Below are 23,380 nucleotides of genomic sequence, written 5' to 3' on the forward strand. Positions count from 1 at the left end.
ACCTAAAATAAAGTTATCAAATACTGAAGCACCTGAATCCAATAAAGAAGTTAACATCGGGGGAAGAAGGGGAAAAAATTGGAACAAAAAAAAGGTTTGGCAATTGTCAATGCTGTAAAATTACCCATGCATATGTAAATAAAATTGTAAATAAAAAGCTATTAAAAAATAAAAATAATAAAAAATAAAAAGTTAACATATAGCATTTGTTTTATGCTAAACAGTTTTGCAGTCTTGAAATGACCAATTGCCAAATTCCTCAATCATTGCTCTCAAAAATTAGCTAACTTTTTCTGCAGCCCCTATCTTAGCCAGAGCTGAAGTCTACAGGAAAAAATCAGGCCTTTTTCTCTTTTTAACAAAATCTAACTCACAGAACAGACATGACATAGACATTCTGCACAAAGATACAAACACAGACAAAAATTACAGGGAAGAGAATTATCCCTTCCCTACCACAACAGAAATATCTCATTAAGTGCATTTTTGCTCAGATTAGGTTTGGACTGCTCTTTCCCCTCTCCCTCTGGGAGCCAACCTCTAGACTCAGATCCTCAAGTCTGGAGGGGTGTCACCTCCTTTCAGGAGTCATCCAGAGCACCCCTAGCTTTGTGCCATTTATCAGGAATTCCTTCTCACTTATTAGCTGCCACTCCTTAATCTTGGATTACCAAGCCTGATCCCAGGGTCTCTTTCACCTAAGAGCAACCCAAGGACATGGTAGTGCCCTGGGGAGAGAAGTTCTGATCTGGACTGCTCCTCCCTTCTATCCCTAGATTATGCATGCATAAATTACATGACTGACCACTTACCTTTGGACTTCTTCTTGTTCAGAGACTTGTGCTCCTATTTGTATTTGGATGCCTCTGCTTCAGGCCCATACTTCACAGAGAGGGAGGCTGAGAGTCTGATCTCAAGGACAATTAGAGAAAACACAAACTGGTGCCAGCCTTGAATCAGAACCTCAGACATCTCTCTGAGAAGTCACAAATCCCGGACAAGTCCCCATAAACTGTGTGGGATGGGTGCTAGACCCACTTACCCAAATTGACTATTCTAACACATTTTCAGATACAAAGAGAAAGCATTTATTTGGTTCTTGCACAGAGAGGCTCAAGCACACCAAATGATCAGACATAGAGCCTTTCAGCTTTCATTTCCCAGCATTATGTCTGGCCCAGTGAGCCAAAATAGAGAATTTGGTTAAATAGCAAAAGACTCAAGTCTTTTCATTGGATGGACTGAAAAACCATTGACCAATGGTCAGCAATGTTGGGTCATGTAATTTCCTGGAGCTTAGACTTTGGGTCTGACCTTTCTTGCCCTACAACCTCTAGGCTTGGACTTCACAGATATTTTGAGAAATCTTCACCTGGTCCCATTCAATTGTGAGCTCCTAAATGGAAGAAAAATACTATTCAAGTAGTTTAAGATCTTGTATGTGGATTACAACTAGTGCTTCTTGGGGGAAACAACTTCTTCTGACACAATAAGAATGGAATAACAATATGAACTAACTAGAGATGCCCACTGGGAAGAAAAAGGTTAAATCTTGTCTCACAGTGAAATCAACTGCTTCTAAGAGGAATAAGATAGGATATTTTTTTCCACTTAGGATTTTAGATAATAATAATGATGATGACTAGTATTATGTTAATATTTAAGGTTTGCGAAATACTTTACAAATTTTTGATCAATGAAAACCAATTTGGCTAGTACATGGCTGTTACCATGTACATTGTTCTCCTCTTGTTCTTCTCACTTCATTTTGCAACTGTGCATAGAAGTTTTTTCTTTTCTTTTTTTTCTGAAACCATTCATTTTACCATAGAGAAGATACTAGAATTAAGAGGGGTAGGGAAAAGCTTCCTGTAAAAGATGGGATTTTAGTTAAGGCTAAAAATAAGTCAGAGAAGTCAAATAGGTGGAATTGAAAATGGGGAGCATTCCAAGCAGAGAGATGGAATGTTGTGCAATAGCCAGGAGACTATTGTCACTAGATTAAGGGATAAAGTATAACAAGCCTGGAAAACTTAGCTCCCCATTTAAGGTTTTGATTATTTTGTGTTTGCTCCTGGAAGCAATAAGAAATCAGTGAAGTTTGAATAGGAGAGTAACACAGCTGAATCTGTGCTTTAGGAAAACTACTTTGATAGCTAGCTGGAGAATGAATTGAAGTGGGGAGAGATTTGTGATAGTATTTTTTCCCCAATTATATGTAAAGACAATTTTTAGTATTCATTTTTATAAAATTTTGAGTTCCAAATCTCACTGCTTCCTTCCTTCTCCCCTCCCCTTTTTCTAAAATGGTAAATATTTGATACAGGTTATATAAGTACAATCATGTAAAACATATTTTTTATTTTAGTTACAGTTGTGACCTAAACATAGACTTAACAGCAGGCTACACAATGCTCTAAACATATAGGAGAGATGTTACAAAGTTGGAATAGAAATGTTTTGGCAAAAGCTTGAATAGGGAGGTGAGATAGGTTGGGAACCTAAGCGAATGGAAGGATCGGGTTACCCTATATAGTATTGACATGGGAGATGTGGCAGTAACCCTAAGGCCACTTGGTCTTAGGAATGTTGTAGTTCCACAAACAATGCTGGCTGTCAGATAACAATTTGTTGGTCAGTAATAACAAAGTTTCTGAGATAATGAGGTGTATACTAGACTAAACCATACATTTCAATAGGTGCATACCAGATTACTCCTTAATTCTACATCTAACCTCTATCATAAAATTAGCATCTCAGCGATATGAAGCACCTAATCTTTTTCCTGTAAGTTAATCTTCTTGCTCCTAGTTCTTTGCTAAATCTTTTGGGAACTTAGCCCACTTCAAATGGCATTACAATTATAATCAACTTTGTCCCTTGACTCAGAGATAGATGCAAGCCTGCAAAATTTTTTGAGACACTTCCTCTGAACCTCAATAGTAACAAGGAAGGTAGCAAAGATAGAGGGTTTGGGGGAAAAGAGACTAAATTTTGTTTTGAGCATATTAAGTTTAATGTCTTTGAACATCCAGTTTGAGATGTCTGAAAGGTCATTGGACTCTGAGATACCACTACACACCTCTCAGATTGACGAAGATACAGGAAAAGATAATGATGAATGTTGGAAGGGATGTGGGAAAACTGGGACATTGTTGTTGGTGTGGGTGGAGTTGTGTATTGATTTAACTATTCTGAATAGCAATATGGAATGCCCAAAGGATTATCAAATTGTGCATATCTTCTGATTTAGCAGTGTTTCTACTGTGCTTGTATCCCAAAGAGATCACAAAAAAGGGGAAAAGATCCATTTGTGCAAAAATATTTGTAGCAGCCCTTTTTGTAGTGGCAAGGTACTGGAAACTAACAATTGGAGAGTGGATAAATAAATTATGGTATATGAATGTAATGGAATATTTACTATTCTATAAAAAAACAATCAGCAGGATGATTTCAGAGAGGCCTAGAAAGATTTAGATGAACTGATGCTAAATGAAGTGAGCAGAACCAGGAGGACATTGCACATAGCAACAAGAAGATTATAAGAGATCAATTCTGATGAACATACTTATTTTCAACAGTGAGGTGATTCAGGCCACTTCCAATAGTCTTGTGACTGAGAGAGAAAAGTGTGGGGACTATGTGGATCACATTGTATTTTCATTTTTGTTGTTTGCTTGCATTATTTTCTTTCTCATTTTTTTCCCTTTTTGATCTGATTTTTCTTGCATGCATGCATGCATATCATGCAGCATAATTGTGGAAATATGTATAGAAGAATTAAACATGATCAACATATATTGGATTACTTGCTGCCAAAAGAAGGAGAGGGAAAAAAAAATTTGTAACAAGGTTTTGCAAGGATGAATGTTGAAAACTATCCGTGCATGTGTTTTGAAAATAAAAAGTTTTAAATGTATATATAGACAGTTGGAGATGTGAGATTAGAAGTCAGCAGAGAAGCCAAGATAGGAAAGGTAGATTTGAGAATTACAGCACACATGGTAACTAAATTCATGAGACTTGATGAGAATACCAAAATGAAGTACCTAGATGTAATGGGCTGAGGCTTGAGTTGATGCACTGAGGTCCCAAGCACATGAGGCTAAATAGTAATTGGACCATACTCTATTAATAAATAAGCTTGGAGAGAGAATGGCCCCCACCCACTCTTTGTGCAAGTCCTGATGTGTTGTATAGGAAATGACGATTTTGGTGGGTGGAGGCAGGGGAGTGGAGAAGGAAGGGGAGGAGAGACTTTTGGGACTGCCATTGCCACGGTTGCCTCATTTCCTATACAACACATCAGGACTTGCACAAAGAGTGGGTGGGGGCCATTCTCTCTCCAAGCTTATCTATTAATAGAGTATGGTCCAATTACTATTTAGCCTCATGTGCTTGGGACCTCAGTGCATCAACTCAAGCCTCAGCCCATTACACCTAGATATAAAGAAGAGAGAAGAGAGCTCAGGACAGGATCCTAAGAAACAGGATTGTCCTGGATAGTGTATGACTTGGATGAAGATCTCACAAAGGAGACTGAAGAGTGGTCAGATAAGAAGAGAACCAGGAGTGAGTGGTGTGCTGAAAACCTAGAAAAGAGATTATCAAAGAAGAAAGAATTATCAACACTGTCAAATGCAGTAGAGGTTGAAGAAAATGAGGCTTGGGAAGAGGTACTAAGAAAGCATTGGTAACTTTGCAGAGAGCACTTTTGGTGAAATGAAAAGCCAGGTTTTAAGGGGTTAAGACGAGTAAGAAAAGAGAACGTGGAGGCATCTATTGTAGATGGTCTTTTCAAGTTTATCTACAAAGGGCAGAATAGATCATTTGGGTGGTGTCTAATATTATCTGAAAATATCTTATTTGTTAGTAGAGAATAAATTAGTAGATAGGTAGACATAGAAGAGGAGTAGCTAGGGGAAAGCATTTTGTTTGGGGAAGCCATAAGGATGATGAAGTGGCACTTCATCAGTTTATATGTCCTTTTCAGAGGACATTTCCATTTCTCAGATACTACACACATTCACACATTACCTTACTTCACGCTTTGAACACTTCTCACCTTGACTATTGAAATGGCCTGACTTGTTTCAAGCCCCTCCACACAGCTATAATAATGATTTTTGTATAAAAAAGTCTAGTCATGTTTCCAACATATGCACACACATTTAAAACTTTTCACAATATTTTCAGTCTAGTACATAATTCCCTTCCACATCTTCCAGTCATTTTTCTTCTTGCAAGGCAATTAGGATTAAGTGATTTGCCCAGGGTCATACAACTAGTAAATGTTAAGTGTCTGAAGGCAGAGTTGAACTAGGGTCTGTACTTTACCTCTTGCACCATCTAGCTGCCCCAACCTTTTCCAGTCTTATTGCTCTACTTTCTCATTCAGAATTCCATCTTCTGTATGAGCCTTTGCAATGAATATCTCCCCAGCTTGGAATATTCTCCATCTCATGCTATAACTTTCATTTTCTCTTGAGTCCCTAGAAGATTCGGCTCAAATTCCACCATTTTCCAGTAGTCTTTTCCACTTCCTCCAGCTTTTCCCTTGGGAGTTATTTTCCTACCTACCTTGTATTTTGTATATGTCAATTTAATACAGGTTGCTTATTGCCTGTAAGCCTTGCAAGAGTAAGGACTGGTTTTTTTTGTTTTGTCTTGTATTTATTTTCAGTACTTAACACAATAGTTGCACAGTAAGCACTTAGAAAATGTCTTTTGGTTGATTGATTTATAGAATTAAAAACTCTGAGGGGAGGGACTTTTTCATTTCCTCTTATATTTGCAGCTAGCTACCCATCATATGTACTAAAGTTCAGTACAGTTCCCATATCCATTAGTATGGAAGAGAGGGAAGTAAGGAAAGGGATATGAGACTGTGATTAATGTGGCAGGGTTAACTGGCAAGATTGCTAGGGTGGGTCTGGGACCAGCTAGGTCTATTGATTCACCGACTAGGACAGCTAAACTCCAAGAAGAGATACAAAAAGTTAAGTGACTACTAAAGTGCCTCCAGCATTTACCACTTAGGGTTTATAAATGTTTATTCATCATTGACTGCCAGACACAATACTAAGTACCTACTTAGGAGCTATGGGAAAACAAGTATAGATAGAAGTATATAAAGAAAGCCAAGTTAGGCTAAGTCAAAATGTTTTGGGGAAGTCCTATAGTTTAAGATTACATTACCCCCACTACTTTGCAAGGTAAGTTTTGATCTGGCTACTCACACATGACATGATTTAAAAATACCAATCCATTTCTATTATACTTTACATGCACATCTCAAGGTGATCCTTAGAAACCATTTTTATAGACAGAATTTGAAACTCAGATTAAGAGCTAGGAAGGATTTATCAAAATTCTAAGGAGAGTAGGCAAGTCCCTTAATCTTTCACTCTCAGTTTTAGTGACTTGCTTTGCTTTAGTGATATCGAGTCTGGCTTCCAATAAGTTAACAGAATGAATTGTTAGAATCATTTGCACAATTAGCTACTTTTAAGTGTTATTTTCTATAAACCATTTAAAAAGTTAATAAAAATACTAGTCACATAAGTCTAAGTCACATTTATTTGCACATGAACAGTATTGACCAACAAATAAGATCATACAAAATTATAAAATACAATTTGATAACTGTGTTATCACCTTGTTTTACATACATATTTAAGTCTAGATTTCAGTTCCTCTCATTTAATAAACCTTCATACATGAAGAAAATTCTCAATACATAGTGGCGTTTATCTTAGCTATAGCCAACACAACCCCATCATATCAAATTTCCAAGGTTATATCTTAGACCACCACATCCAAAAACCAAGTTTAGAGGCTACTTTTGGTTCCTTCCCTCAGAGGGATAAATACATTTTTTCTAAGAGGTATAAATTTAACATTACGTATCACCAGAGATAAGTGATGCTACCATGCTCAGGAAGACAAAAGTCAACCAAGTTAGAATTAGCACGATAATGTACCTAAGGAAACATCCTATTTGGTTTGAGGATCAGAAACAACATAAAAGCTTGTTAAAATAAAAAGGAGAACTAAGAAAGAGAAAATTACTTTAAAAAATAAGGAAATGAACTACTTTCTTCCTCAAATTTTATCTTGGGTAGGTTTAGTCAATCCAAAAAATAACCACCTAAGGGGATAGGTAAAGTTAACAGTTATTCATGTAAATAAAAATGGGGAAGAAAAAAATGTTCCCCTCAGCACCTCCAGTAGATGGTGTGTAGTGGTTTGAAACTGATTCTAAGGAGATTACACAAGTGTCAACCAGGACATCTCAAAAAAAATTCTTTAATATACATTTATTTCTACAAAAACAATGTATGATACAGAATTAGAAGTGAACACATAAACTTAAAGATTTACCTTAAAATATACAGATTCTTAATGTGGAGCATGGGATATTTAAAAAAGATGACAAGGGTGGTTAATCTTTTTTATTTTTTTTTACATTTTTTTGGAACCTCACATAATTTTGATAAATAACTTTTACAAAATTATGTAAAAAGTACAAGAATGTCTGGTAAACAAAGTCTGCATTTTTTCCAAAAAGAATTTTACAACATGCAATTCTTAAGGCAGCATTCCCCTTAAAAGGAAAGGTATCCTTTTACACATCAAGAAATCTTCTGCTGCAAATAGGCTAAGGAAGCCTGGTTTCTTCCATTAACGCCTTTTGTCTTTCCTGTCTGATTTACGGTCTCTTTCACTTCTTGAAGATCTTTTGCCTGACCGACTACTTTCTGATATAGACCTTTTTCTGTCAGACCGAGAACTCTTATCCTTTGATCCTTTTGTATCTCTGCTACTACCTTTTGAAGACTTGTGATTGTGACTTCTTTCTAGTCCTGATGTATCCCTCCGCTTCCGATCCACACTCCTCCTGCGCTTTCTATCCCTGTTATGTCCCCGACCTCGGCTTCGACTCCTACTCTCACTACTACTAGTGCTGCTACTACTACTATCTCTGCTGCTGCTTCCGCTAGTACTAGTGCTGCTACTGGAACTACTTCGACTGCTACTACTGCCACTGCTGGAGCTGCTGCCACTACTACTACTAGTTGAACTACTACTTGAAGTGCTACTGCTACTGCTATGACTTCTACTCTTGCTAGTTTTGTTTCTGGCTCTACCCCTGCTTCTGCTCCTGGTTTTGGTTTTGGTTTTCCTTTCCGTAGGCATTGACAAGACTGGCTCTATTTGTACCTCAGGAAGTTTGACAGGTTCTATAGCAAACCCTTTCCTCTCAGTTAGATGCCTTGCTTCTTGCATGACCTGAGGTAGTGGCTCTATAAGTGTTAAAGGCAAAGTCTCAGACTGAGGCAAGGACTGGGACTGGAGCTGGAGTGAGGGCAGAGTATGAGACTGAGACTGAGACTGAGACTGGGACTGGGACTGGGACTGGGACTGGGACTGGGGTTGGGATTGAACCACAAACTCTGGTTGGGACTCAGGTTCTCTCTCTTGTTTCTCTTCAGATTCATTTTCAATTTCTGGAACATTAGCATTCTCCTTTACAGGAGAAATAGGTTTATATTCTTTGTTTGGCTGAATTTCACCTTCTAATTCTGGTCCTATTTCTTTGCTATTCTCATTTTCTGAAGGGTCTACACTTTCAACTTGATTAGTTTCCATTTCCTCTGTTTCTGTATCTACATTTTTGACACTTTCTCCCTCCTCTTTCACATCCATAATTTCTTCAGGCTGACTATCCTGTTGCTTCTCTTTTTCCCTAATCTCATTCTCCTCCTCCATTTTAACCTCAGTTTCCTTTTTATGCTCCTCCTCCTGTTCTTTCTCTGCATCACTATGAACTGCACCTACTTCTTTTTCCTCTTCCTCTCCTGCATCCTCTATTTCTACATCATTGTGCTGATTACCTGTCTCCTCCATCTCTTCCTCACGCTGAGCCACCTTACCCTCTTCTTGCTCCGCCTTCTGTTCTTCATTATGCACCACCTGAAGTTCTTTTTCCTTCATTGATTGTCTTCTAGGCCTAGCCTCCATTTTATTTATTTGTTCAGCAAATTCATTGCGTCTACCTTCAAACATAGCTGAAGAACAAAGAAGGTATTTAAATATAAATTATGAACTTATGAACACAATTTAAATTATAATTTTATTTCACACTCTGAATAATAAATTTTCGTAAATTTCCTTCTTCTTTTTTTTTTTTTTTAAATGAGGGAGCATAGCATAGGGAATAAAGAACTGACCCTGGAATTAAAATACCAATCTTCAACCCATGTATCTGACATTTCTTAATTCTATGACTCTAGTCAGTCACTTAACTTCTAAGTGCCCCAGATAATCCTCCAAGATTAAGCATCACTGGTAGAAAGAATTCATACCTTGGGAGAGTTCACTAACCAGTGAAAATGCAAATTGAGAAAGAAAAGGAAAAACTGTGTATATATGCCAACATACAGATATGTTATCTTTATACACTTAAAGAAGTACTCCCCTTCAATCTGTTTCCTCTCTCTCTTCCCCCAGCTCCCTTAGCATTCACAGTACCCTGGCTACTGGTGATAAGAAAATCAAGCAAAAATAAGTCAACTGGCACAAAACTCTTATAAAAAAATTTATGTATATACAGAGTCCATAAATCATCAAATTTCAGGTAAAATTCTGCATCAAATAAATGCACTTCTCCAAAACTTGTCATCCCTTGATATTTTAATGACTGAATATCAAATCAGTCATTAAAGGAAACAAAAATATGCCAAATAAGCGCATAGCTTCTCTAATCAGAAATTTTCAATTGGGTTCCCCATGAATACCTACCGTTCATTTTTCTCTGTGACTCTTCTATCAGCTTTTGTGTAGCTGGGCACATTCTTCCAGGAATGTAGAACAAATGGGGCTTTGTTTTAGTTCTTATATATTTAATTATCTTAGAATTATGCTCATTCCATTCTTCTTGCTAAAGAAAAGGAAGATAAATATCACTATTTCTGAAAACATAAGAATTCTAATCAGCATATTTCTTTGCCAATACTCACCAACTGAGCAAGTTCAACCTTTTGTTCCAAAAGTCGCAGTTCTGTCTGTTTAGCACGTCTTTCTTCAAAAAGTTCTCTCCTTTCATTTTCAACTTGTTTTCTTTCTTCTTCTGCTTGCACTTCAAGCTTTTGTTCAATTTCTTGACGCCTCTTTTGCTAAAAATGTAGAAACTTTTAATATTTGTTTCACAATGATTCAAAGAAATATAAAAAAAATTGCTTCAATCAACTACGACAGAAGTTTAAAAAGTTAAAAGTAGCAGAAACTTGACATTTGGACTATTTGAGTAAATTTGCAAAACTAGCCCATGGTCAATAGCATAATTTTAAGTCTTTCAAATCTCTATTACTAAAAAGAACAAACCTGGAATTGGGAACATTTTTATATAAATTGTGATTATATATTTAACAGAAACTTTTGAATCTTAAAGCCATTTCTTCTGGATCTCACAAAACAATTTTGCAATTCAAATAAAATACACATTAATAAAGAGTACCTACATTTCGCTCTCTTACTAGACTGCTAAAAATCACAATTTCAGAGTTGGAAGAGACCTTAAAGGTCAAACAGAATTCTATTCTAACACATATCTAAAGTAGAATCTTTTCTACCATACTTCCAACAAAGCTACTGAGATCTCCATAAACTCCAGTGAGGAAGAACCCCACTCCATTTACGCTAAGCTTCTTGTTAAGAATTTTCCCCTTAACCTTCCTTCCTTGGCAGTTCCAACCTAGTTCTGCTTCCGCAAAAATTACCCAGGGAGGTCAGTGTCTTCCAAGACCTAATCTATGAAACCCAAAAGATCAAAGGTGCAAGCACTTCCCTTAATCCAGATACTTTTTTAAATGACTCCTGGAATATTCAGACAAATTTCAGAGTGACAGTTCTTTAGAGAACTATGAATGTTAGTTCAATGCTATCCCCTAATTTTTCATACCATTGAAATAGAAATAACAGCAACATCTACCTCAAGGATGGGTATGAAGATTTAATGGGTTAATATGTATAAATTACTTAGAAATTCTAAATAGAAACTAAGGCAATGAGGCATAACAGACACAGGGCCAGTGTCAACAGGGAAAAGAATCTGGTTTCAGTGTCCCAGACAATTCTGTAATAGTAAGTGCAAAAGTATATGTCACTATATAATAGAAAGAATTGCTTTACTCCTAGAGTCTTTTATACCAATGAAATTATAGGTCTGGTCCAAAATGTTTATCATTTACATGGAATACACTCTCATCTATAACATTTGACCATATGTAACATTTTGAAGGTATATAAAAGTGCTACTGGTGGATGCTAGTTACTATTCCTCACAAGACTAATATTTAGCAAAGTATTTCTCTCCAGGAACCGTTTAGTGGTTTGAACAAACTTATTCTAAAGGTCAGAAATAAATTTCTTAAAATTTTGTTTCTTTTAGATTCTTGCTAACACTGAACCCAAAAAAATGTCAGACACTACATCTTCTCAGAAGGTGGCAAAAATCTTGAAACATCAGTTCAACTGTTTTCAGCTTCATTTTAAATTTGCCATTCAATTAAAAGGTATTAAGAATAATTTTGTACAACAAAATAACTGTTTGGATATGTATACTTATACTGTAATTAATTTATACTTTAACATAGTTAACATGTATTGGTCAACCTGCCATCTGGGGGAGGGGGTGGGAGGAAAGAGGGGGAAAATTGGAACAAAAGGTTTGGCAATTGTCAATGCTGTAAAATTACCTATGAATATAACTTGTAAATAAAAATCCACAATTTAAAAAAAAAAAAAGATATTAAGAATCAAATTCAAAATACTTTTCAAAAAATAATCATATTGACAATTCATACAAGACAAAGTGACTAAAGCAAGAATTGTATACATACCCTTTCTGTAGCTACAGTTGATTCCTGCTTAAATTTCTGAAGGGTACCCATTAACAAGCCAAATATACGTCGATTCCTAAATACCAGAAAAAATAAAAAATTAAGTAGGATCACACTAACTAAATTCCTTTCAAATCACGCAAAAACAAATTAATTCTATTCTCTTAAAATATTAAGAACATTTGTATTCCCCAAATGGAGAATGTCAAAGACATTTTTTTCCCAAGGGAATTAATACAAATGATCCAGTGTGCCAAGTAATAATACCTTTGTTTTCCCTTTTCATCCATATTTTGATCCTGAATAAGGTCTCGACGTGTGCGCTCTTTGGAGGTAGCTACAACTGAAGACTGCAACGCTGGCTATTAGAGAAAACAAAAACTTATCCCAAGTTACAATAACTATTTGCCCACTTACACCCATTAACATAAATTCTTTCCATCACAATACCTTTTTGACATCATCATCCTCTGCGTCGCTTTCTTGGCGTGATTCTCTTCTTGTCCGACGCTCTCCTCCCAGCCTGATATTGAAGAAACAAATTTAAAAATAATCATTACTGAAACTGAGTTAAATCAAACATCCAAACACCAATATTCAGATATTCTTCAGCTTTAGCAGCAGAATAATATCAATAATCAAATAATTTTTCAACATCAATTTCCTGAAGTCTCCATATGCCATTCTATTTCACCCATATAATTATTCAAAACATTTATTCCACTTTTAACAGTGGAAGGATAAAACTTTGGTGATAATAATGTCAGTTCTTAAAAGAAACTTTTGAATCATTGATTTGAATAGTTTTTATCCAAGCTCTATTCAATTTGTCTGGACTTTTGATGTCATACAACAACAGAAACCTTAACAGTTAATCACTGACTTACTGACGTAACACTTCTTCTAGTTTATCTTTCTTAAATAAACCCTTTGTTATATAAAGGTGTTGTACCTGTTTGGCACAACATCTAAAACTGAATTAATGTATTTTAAAGTTACTATGATGTTTCTGTTAGTAAACATTAAAAGACAAACTCAAAACTAAACCAAACCAAACCAAAAAAAAAAAAAAAAAAAAAAAAAAAAAAAAAAAAGGAAAGCAATATTCCAGGTATATAAAAGTGAACAATAACAAAAAAGCCTTGATAAACTCATGAGCTACCAATACTATCTTTATAAATTACTTCTGATCACTCACTCAAGTTCAATAATCAGAAAATTTCTCAGAAGCAATAGAAACCCAAGTAAATAAATGCATACTAAGAGTTTAATATTGAACAAAAGGTTAATGAAAATTAAAACACACTTATGGGTTAGAAGCTGGGTTCCCACTCTGATGATAGTTCAACCAAGAAAGCAAAAAAGTAGGTAGAGAAAGAATCATATAGAAACTTTTTTTTTTTTTTTAATATTTCAAATTTTTCAGGCAGTAGGGAACTCAAGAGGTCTAGAATTCCCAGACAGTCAGAGGCTGGCTTTCTAGGTTCATTCAGACTCTTAATTCTTAAAAGTAGCAAAGAGAACTTTGGAAATGTGTATACCATATAGTCGATTCCCCAATAACAACTGTCATTTGTTTAGCCAAATTTACAAATCCTTTACATACATTTCATTTAATCCTCAAAACAATTCTGATAATAACAGAATATTGAACATCCATAATTAATTGATTAAATAATTAATATCATATTTCAAGAAAACAGTATCTACATTTATCCCCACTAAACATACCTACTGACTGCCCCTTCAAGATCTCTTTGTTTGGCTGGGGGTCCTCCTCCACTATCTGAGAATCCACGCCTGACATGGAAAAATAACAAGATTTTGTTGACCAAAATAAAAACATAAGCCATTTTTTAAACAATGAAATTACAAATAATTAGTTGAATGCAATATTTTTTAAATGCCTTTAAAATAAAATGGTCATTACCCAACCAAGAAACTGCAATAAGGAAGTCCCATATAAGGTGATGAATAAAATATTTAATTCAAAAATGCCAGGTTTCCTCACCAGCACTACCACCAAAAGATGGTGAAGAACCCACAAGTCTTAAAACAACATTGCAATTCCTCTTAGCTATTTACATTTTTCAACAAACAGAATTTTTAAAACTACATCTTATTAGTGTCTCTTAAGGTTTAAAAAAAATCTCAAAATATTACTAAATTCTATGTTAAATCTAAACTGCTTTCTTAAAAAAAAAAAAGGTCTAAAAAGTGTTCAAGGCACTTTCATTAGTTAAGATATCTTAAGGGAATTTTAAACATAAGATTTAAAGTATAAAGGACAGAGACTATAATAGCGATTTCACAAGAACACAGAATTACCAGGTAAAGAAACTCCCTCTCCAAATGCAGGTTAGTGCTTTATCTGCAACTCATCCTTTTAGAGAATTGTCTACAGAGATTTAAGTAATTTGCCTAGGATGGCATGGCCAGACTATGTCACAAATAAGCCCTCAATTAATATCTTCTTGGTGCTGAGTCTGGTAGGCTATCAAGCCATGTGGCCTTTCACAGTATAAAACCAGACTTAAAAAAAAGTGTAGTTTTATTTTTTAACATTAGAAATCTACTTTGAATTTAAAACTTTAGTGGTTGTTATTTTTTTTTTAATAAGAATTCTTCAGTTCAAGAAAAATGAAAGGTGGTACTTACCTTAGCAATAAATTACCACGACCCCTACCTCCACCAGGGCCTGAGAGGGCTAGCAATCTAGCTTGGATGGGTCTGTAAAGAGATTTAGGAAATGGTATGTTGTGAAACAACCGTTCATAATACATGTGAATGATGAATAAAAAAAAAAAAAAACCATCGAACCAACTGTAAAAAAGAAAATTTTTTTTAAAAAGAAGAAAATCACTAAAATGAACTTCAAATGTCTCAGGTAGAAGTAGATAATTTCTAGCATAAATTTGGCCTATTAAGTATTTTCTTAAAGATGTTAATCAGACAGCCTAATGAGTAGCCCAACATTTCCAACCCCTATCTCCACCCTACAATATTTACAAAGTCGAGGTGGCCTTGATCAAGTCTGCTTTACAATTCACCACAATTAACATATTAATTCCCACCAATCATGATTTATACAGGCCAATAGTGAGCTGAAATGTCAGAAATCTTCTTTATATACGAGGATTACGCTGAAAATTATCAAAATCTCCTTCATACACATAGAGTGAGGCCAGGGAGAAAAAGTAAACCCCTGCTTCCAACCCACAAAGGGGAAAAGAAGCCAAAAGTGGTGTGAAGACTTCACCGTGGACCGCCCGGGCTGAGGAGTCCAGCGGGGCCTCCGCAGTCTCCCAGGCCGGGGCTAGAATGAGGGCTGAGGAAGGCCGTGGGCCTTTTGTGGCGCGCTCGCCGGGAGCTGCAGCACATCGTGGGGAACTCGAACCAGCTGTGGGAGGTAGGGGTACCAGGCCCAGTCTTTTCGCAGGCCTTTCCTGCTGCAGTTTCAACATGATATACGCGTTTTCCCCGTCTGTTCCCCCTGAAGATTCACGAAACTTGTACAGGCCGGCGAAGGTACCCCAGGATCATGCCCCCCCACCATGAGGAGGAGGTCCTGCAGTCATCTCCCGGAAAAGGTCCGGCAGCTCCTGCTCTCCCCCAAACAGGGCCCAGGTTCGCCTCTCCTGCCCCCACTTCGCCAAGGCCGCGCGTCCTCACGGCGGCAACAGTCCTTCAAGAAAACCTCACCTCACGTCATTAGGATCCCGGCCCGTGAGTTTTCGGATATTCTCGTCTACATTTTTTAAACTCTCCTTGGCTTTTTCTAGCTGCTCCTGCAAAGTTCTCACTGCGACCGCCATCTTCTCCACCCGCGACTGGTGCGGAGGCAGCTCTCAAGCCAGATCGTCCCGCGTCGCGAGATCAGTCCGAGGAGTGATACTTAAGATTAGCCAATCAGGATAGGCGTGGCGCTCGGCTGTAGACCACTTAGAGACTTCAGGGGCGGAACTGACTGGCTTACTGAATCTGGACCAATGAATAAAGCCACAAGGCGGCAACCTGCGCAGCCAATAGAGTGACTTTCTTTTGGGAATAGTGGTCTGACCAGAGTTCGGGGGAGGCGGGGCTTCTATTTACTGAGGAAAAGTATCTCTTAGCCTCTGTAGGGTTTCAAGCTCTCTCTGTCCCCAGTAATATTTGAGTTGGATGGGGGGGAAGAGGGAGTTAGGGATCGTTTATGTACTAATAGAGAAGCAGCACAAATTTACTTTTTATAATTAAAGTAATAGAATGAGAATGAAAAATGGGAGAAAGAACTGGGATGGGGAAAAGTTCTATACATGTGATTCAAACATGCATGCTATATTCTTCATCACCGTCCTAAACTTCATGCAAACATGTTTCAGCAGTTTGCCAGGCCCTACAAAGAAAAGAAAAACAAAGTACGCACCCTCAAAAAAGCTTACACTGAATGGGAAGACCATTACATTTTGTTGTACCTATTTATGATGAGGGACAGTCTCATCAATCTTTCTAACTTTCTCCTATAGACTATATACATTAAAATCTCAGGATTCAAAGGCAGTGTAGTGGATATACTCTGGAATATTATCAGAAATGAACAAAATCGAAAAGACTCACTAAAAGCCTTCATTAAAATCAAGGAAGCATCTTTTGCTGTGGGCCTCTCAATCTTGAACCAACTTATGGATTTAAAAATCATTGTCAATGGCCAAATAATTTATTAGTAGTGTGAAGTAACATAAAAATGATTGTAAATTAAATCCAATTAATTTAGAGTTAGTGTTTTGGTTAGTTCAACCAGAACTGTGTGAACAAGAGCTGTATATTCTGAGTCAGTAGAGGCCATTATGTGAAAGACTTGAGTCATACCCTAAGCACTAAATACAAAAGGTAGAAACTTCTGTCTGGATTCAAGTGGTTGAAGCATGGATGAAAGAAAGAGAGGACTGAGCTATGACAAAGAAGAGAGATATAGTCCAGAACTCCTGAGTTTTACAGGCATCACAGAGAAGCTGAGAGAAGTTCCAGAAAAGAATGACCTCTTTTCCCAATTTCCTGTCTCTTCACAGACACTATGTATTCTGTTGTTTTTTACCCAAATGTTACAGTAAATTGAATTTTTCCTCAGCCTCACACACACATACAAACACACACACACACACACACACACACACACACAAATATAAATGTAAGGTTTGGCAGAATAACTAGCCTCTGCCTATATTTTATTAACTTCTTGAAAGCCTCAAAAAGATTATGAGTGAATTCAGATCTTTTCCTCAAAACTCCCTAAAACTGAGCAAATTATATAACAGTGTTACATGAAGATAAATATTCCAACAAAGTTTGTCATGAGGCTTACAACTAAATTCACCTTTTTTTCTTCTTCTCTATCCTACTCCTGAAGGTAGGAAAGCACTGAAGAAAAGAGTTAATTTTTTTTAATAGCTTTTTATTTACAAATTATATGTATGGGTAATTTTACAGCATTGACAATTGCCAAACCTTTTGTTCCAATTTTTCCCCTCCTTCCCCTCACCCCCTCCCCTAGATGGCAGGATGACCAGTAGATGTTAAATATATTAAAGTATAAATTAGATACACAATAAATATACATGATCAAACTGTTATTTTGCTGTACAAAAAGAATTGGACTCTGAAATATTGTACAATTAGCCTGTGAAGGAAATCCAAAATGCAGGCAGGCAAAAATATAGGGATTGGGAATTCAATGTAATGGTTCTTAGTCATCTCCCAGAGTTCTTTCGCTGGGTGTAGCTGGTTCAGTTTATCACTGCTCGATTGGAACTGATTTGGTTCATCTCATTGCTGAAGATGGCTAGGTCCATCAGAATTGATCATCATATAGTATTGTTGTTGAAGTATATAATGATCTCCTGGCCCTGCTCGTTTCACTCAGCATAGGTTCATGTAAGTCTCTCCAGGCCTAGAAAAGAGAAAAGAGTTTCTTGAGTGAAATTTTCTCAGCTGTATGCTCTGGAAAAAAAGTGAAGAAAGAAACCATTATCTTTACTTCCACCCTCACTGCCATAATTACCAATTCAACATGGCCTCAACTCCTACTACCATCAAATCTATACGTTTATCTACTTATCTCATTCTTGCCTCTTTATTTTCCCAAAGCAAACATCTCTTTTTCAAGGTCACTAGAACCCTGAAACAAACCAAGCTCTCCTAAATGCCTAGGAATAGTCTAGTCCTATTATAACAGGAAGGTCCTCCAAATTCTCCATGATGTTAGATTTTCCAAAAATTCTGTGATCCTGGAAGGGATCTCAAAATTCTCTGTAATTCTTTGTAATTCTGGGGCTATATAACTTTATACACAATATAAACATATGACACTTCTGGCACTGGCCCAAGGTCATTGTTTTCATTCACGAAGGGGTTCCTAGCTCTAGAATCATATATATGTCAAGTTCAGTCCTGAAATGATCCTGACCTTAAAATAAAGGAGCTAGACTTTTTAATGCTAGACTTCCTAGCTTTTTATATCCCTACTTTGTAATGGGTAATGTTCTGGTTACATTTCTGGAGGTCCTCCGAAATGGGTATTGGTTTCAGTGGAGGAATGCAGGAGGCAGGAGAGCCACCATGAGGCTGATCAAAGATGGAATCTCCCTTGTCTCAGTGGAGATGTGAAGGAGACAGGACAACTACCATGAGGGTCTTTATTTTCAAGTCTGTCTTCCAGATATCTCAGCTCTTATACTCTATTAAAAATCCATCATCTTAGGTGTCAATCTTGTAGAATAGGTGTCAACTTGTAGAACTATACTAAGTACTAAGTACATGTAAACTGGAGAATAATTATCTTAATTCCACTGACTTAACACCTTGTTGTAGGATTAAATCAATCATACTGAGCCTTAAGTATATTTTTCCAAAGTTCCTGCCCTTTACATCTCCCACTTTGTTTTGTTTTAGAACATAGATGGTCCTTAACAAGTGATAAAATTCAGGCCTTATTAGATATTTTATTAGATATAGTACAAGAGCAACTTGACCAAGGACACTTACAACCTTCTCTAAGTCCTTGGAACTCCCCTGTGTTTGTTGTAAAAAAAAGAAATCTGGAAAATGGAGGATGTCGACTGATTTAAGAAAAGTAAATGAACAGATGGGAACTATGGGAACTCTTCAGCCTGGACTTCCATCTCCTACTCAATTGCCTAGAAAATGGCCTCTTTGGGTTATAGACATTAAGAATTGTTTCTATTCTATCCTTCTAGATAAGAAGGATATGAAAAAATTTGCCTTTTCAGTGCGCAGCGTTAACTTAGCTGAGCCTTATAAAAGATATGAATGGACAGTTTTGCCACAGGGAATGAACAACAGCCCTACTATGTGTCAAATATATATTGATGCTGCTCTTACTCCAGTAAGAAAAGCATTTTCAAAAGTAATGTTATTACATTACATGGATGATATATTGGGATGTGTACCTGAGGAACAAATGTTAGAAGCATGTCTAAAAAAGACCATAGAAACACTAAGGAACTATAAATTGTACATAGCTCCAGAAAAAATTCAGACATGCTCCTTCTCAGCATACAGGATATGAAGTATATCCTAAGGTGTTTACAGTACAAAAACTTTCCTTAAGAACAGAGAAGCTAAACACCTTTAATGACTTTCAGAAATTGATAGGAGATATCCAATGGATGCGTCCAGTGTTAGGCTTGACTACCTATCCATTGCAAGCATTATATGACATTTTAAGGGGAGACACTGCTTTAAATTCATCACACCACCTTACAAAAGAAGCTCAAGAGACTTTGAAAGAAGTTGAACTGGTTTTATCCAATGTGGTTAAAAGAGTCATTCAAAAACCTTTGGAAATATCAGTTTTTGCTACAAAAAAAGGCAGTCCTTCATCAAGGAGACAGTGTGATAGAGTGGGGGAACCTTCCAGCACAACCAGAGCAAAATCCTACTCCTTATCCAGTGTTTGTGGCTAGAATTTTACTAAAGGCATTAAGTGAGCAGTACAATTATCTGGGATAAGACCTGACAAGATATGCATCTTTTATACCAATGCACAAATTAATGCTCTGAATGTATGTTGGGATATGCCATCACAGAGTGGCAAATTTTATTAGCCACAGCTCCAAATTTTACCCACAGGTCTCCATTAAAGATAACCTGGCTATTACATAATTGGCCATGGATTTTTGAAGAAAAGATTTCTAAGGTTCCTCTTAAAGAACCAATTATTTTTACAGATGCATCCAAACATAACATTTGTGCTGTACACCCTCATGACCCTCAGAACTCCTTTTTAGTCCACTCAGCAGAATGAATTGTATGCAATTATGCTAGCTCTTATTATCCAGGAAATGTAAAGATAATATCTGATTCAGCCTATTCAATAGGTATGGTACAAAGAATTGCCACAGCCCAAATAAAATTTGTAGCTTCTAATATATATAAGCTCTTTAGGGAACTTCAAGAGCAAGTGAGAAAGCATCCAGGTAAGATTTATATCTTGCTTGTCCACTCTCATAGTGGACTTTCAGGTTCTATTTTTCATGGAAATTCAAAGGCAGATCACCTTTTAACCATGTTAGCCAATACTCCTTATTTCAGGCAGCCCAAGAATCTCATTCTAAATATCATCAGGCTGCTTGAGCTTTACATTTACAATTTGGGATAACAAAAGAGGAAGCTGGGAGCATAGTAAAACACCTGTACAGCTTGCCTTCCTTTCCACACTTCTACGCTCCCTCCCAGAAAGAATCCTCATGGTTTAAGACCCAGTGAAATTTGGCAAATGGGTGTCACTTATTATAAATGTTTTGGTCATTTGTCTTTTATCCATGTTGTAGTAGACACCTTTTCAGGATTTACTTTTGCAATACCAGCAGCAAAAGAGACAGCCTGAGTGGTCACTGAATTCCATATAGAATTATGCAATAGAATTGCAATCATGGGTGTGCCACAAGCAATAAAAACAGATAATGGCCCTCCATATACTTCTAAACATTTTGCACACTTTTGTGCACAGCATCAGATTTTACACATCACTGGAATACCTTTTAATCCTCAAGGACAGGCAATAATAGAGAGGAGAAAGAGAGACATCAAGACACTCCTCCAAAAACAAAAGAATGGGGGAGCCATGGGTAATTGTAGAGAATTTCTAAATTTAGTTCTAAATTTTCGATAAAGATGCACTGGCTCCAACAGACAGGTTTTATAATCCACCAAAAGGGCAGTGTCTAGTGTGAGCAGCTCTACTATCTTTAGTTAATTGCCAAGTGATGTGGAGAGATCCAGAAAGTGGTGAATGGAAGGGACCAGATAGTTTAATTGCTTGGATGAGAGGGTTTGCTTGTATCTCTACAAATGCAGAAGGAATTAGATGGATGCCAAAGAGCTGTATTCACCTTGTCCATAGGAGAGAGACAGAAAAAGAGAAAAACCTCAAAACAAAGGAGAAAATTCAAGAAACATTAGGTGCTTCCATCTCTCGCTACATGTGCCACTGAAAAAGCATGATTGTTAACCCAATATATATGGCAATTAACTAATAAACATCAAAAATTGTTGATAAGACTGTTGTAAAACTTCAAAACCAGCAGGAATCATTGAATTCCCTGAGACAAGATAAGACTGATACAGGACTTCAAAATCTGCAGAAATCATTGGATTCTCTGACACATGAAGTAATGGACAATAGATTGGTTCTGGACTATCTCTTGGCTGCTGAAGGAGGCATATATGTAATTGTTATTTACATACCCTCCTTTTAGGACTGTTGGAAATCTTTTACAATACCTTGTTGATTCATATTGTTTGTTATATCACTACTTGCATGTACAGTTCATGTTTGTTACATCACATTTTGCCTGCACCAGCTGTGGGGAGAGTCATCACTAATAGCCTGTACTATATTGCTATGTACTTGTGTAAGACCTCCCATGCTGATGGATTTATGTATACTTGTTTCTAGCAAGACCCTTCAGCCCAGAAACCCACTAACAATATCTGATTTGACTCCCCACTTCCTTTTGGTGTATTTCATCTCTCTTCCTGAGAAGTTAGGGAGGGTGTGATCATCTCCTTTTTAGTGTTTTCACCTCCCTTCCTGAGAAGGGGAGATGATCACCTGCTGTTTGGGGTTCTCACCTCCCTGAGAAATCAGGGAGATATGACCACCTGTGTTCTAAAACAAAAGAAAGCAGGAGATATAGAGGGCTGAAAGTCTGAAAAGATGTACTTGAATTAGACAGCAGAGCACTAAGGGTAATAACCTAGTAGATGTGAGATAATGGTTCTATATACATTTATTTAGATGAGATGATGATATGATGGCTCTCCTCATCACTGGTGCTTGCTGAATGTGTGGTGGTGAGGTAATCGTAGGCAAGGATTGTAGGGCTGAGGGAGTTGCTCTGCCGAAGGACGAGGAGAAGAGAGATTTCAGGCTCTGGACTCCAGAGTACAAAATTGATCTTTGGCAAACCTTGAGGCTACTTGCCTGCTTCCTTCATTTCTCCCCCTGAAGACTAAGGACTTTGATTGATCCTAACTCTGACTGATCCTGAGGTCCTCCAGAGAGCTAGCCCGGACATTATATATAAGCTTTTTAGCCTAAAACAAAACTCACCTAGTTTTAATAATGTAATATTTGCCATTCTTTGTAGTGGTTGTTTTATTGTTTTGCTTTAGACACTAGAGGGGGCTATGTCATTATGAACTGCTTCTCTCAGACACTAATAGAGATAATCCCACAAACTGATTTTGTGTGGTAGAACCTGAGCAAATATATTGAAATCTTGTAGGAAAAAAAGGACTTTTTAAAGCATTTCCAAGATTTTGAAACATGACACTTTACTTCTATTTAGTTCCACAAATCTAATGTTTTTCAAACTTTTTCTTGCCATATTTTAGTTACTGTAGGATGAAATTAAAGTCTAATTGAGTTGATTCTTTTTTAGATTAAATAGGAATAAATATACTTTTCAATATAATTTAAAATTACTTCTTATATTTTTAACAGCTTTCTCCATGATAGTCAAAAAAGTGGATCTTTTTTTTAAAACAAGATATTACTGACTCTATATCCAACCTACAACTAAAAGCAACATTATACACATATAAATAATCGATTTGTATTCATTGATTGCATTTTTTGAAGATTAACAAGAAGATTTCCTTGCTGTGCATTCAAAGAAATCCATGCTAAAAAACAATGTAGTTTTAAATGAAACAGCTTTATATGAACTACTTTTATAAAAAATATTAGTCAAACAAATCTGTTAATAATTAAATACTAGCGTTATCTAAATAGCTGTCAAGGCAGATTGAGAAAGAAAGCATTTATCTAGTAAACTAAACTGGCAAACAGAAAGGAAGTAAATCTGCCAAAGGTTTTTAAAAACTTCTTGTTGTAGCAAGTGAAAAATGAATTTCTTGTTTTGGAGACAGTATTTTCATGAGAAAAATTTATTTTGAATATTTTCTGAATTACT

General features: G+C 36.6%; 1 protein-coding gene across 1 annotated transcript; it reads right to left on the bottom strand.

Moving 5' to 3' along the window:
* Positions 1-6,561: 6,561 nt before the first annotated feature.
* On the bottom strand, positions 6,562-15,758 carry PNN (pinin, desmosome associated protein). Its single transcript, XM_051978067.1, has 9 exons — positions 15,606-15,758; positions 14,562-14,633; positions 13,635-13,703; positions 12,354-12,426; positions 12,171-12,265; positions 11,904-11,979; positions 10,023-10,178; positions 9,805-9,943; positions 6,562-9,071 (listed from the first exon to the last, which is right to left on the bottom strand). The coding sequence occupies exons 1-9, from the start codon at positions 15,716-15,718 to the stop codon at positions 7,684-7,686; spliced, it is 2,181 nt and encodes a 726-aa protein (XP_051834027.1). The 5' UTR covers positions 15,719-15,758; the 3' UTR covers positions 6,562-7,683.
* Between the last annotated feature and the right edge of the window lie 7,622 nt (positions 15,759-23,380).

This window comes from Antechinus flavipes, chromosome 2 (assembly GCF_016432865.1).
Source record: "Antechinus flavipes isolate AdamAnt ecotype Samford, QLD, Australia chromosome 2, AdamAnt_v2, whole genome shotgun sequence".
NCBI classification, from domain to species: Eukaryota; Metazoa; Chordata; class Mammalia; order Dasyuromorphia; family Dasyuridae; genus Antechinus; species Antechinus flavipes.

What these genes read in the sequence shown, in the direction of transcription:
- PNN (XM_051978067.1), bottom strand. Translation starts at nt 15,718, where the DNA reads ATGGCGGTCGCAGTGAGAACTTTGCAGGAGCAGCTAGAAAAAGCCAAG. An exon ending in GATGAAAAGGGAAAACAAAG is followed by an intron (nt 11,980 to 12,170) that starts GTATTATTACTT and finishes TCTGGTATTTAG; the next exon opens with GAATCGACGTATATTTGGCT. An exon ending in AGGTTGAACTTGCTCAGTTG is followed by an intron (nt 9,944 to 10,022) that starts GTGAGTATTGGC and finishes CCTTTTCTTTAG; the next exon opens with CAAGAAGAATGGAATGAGCA.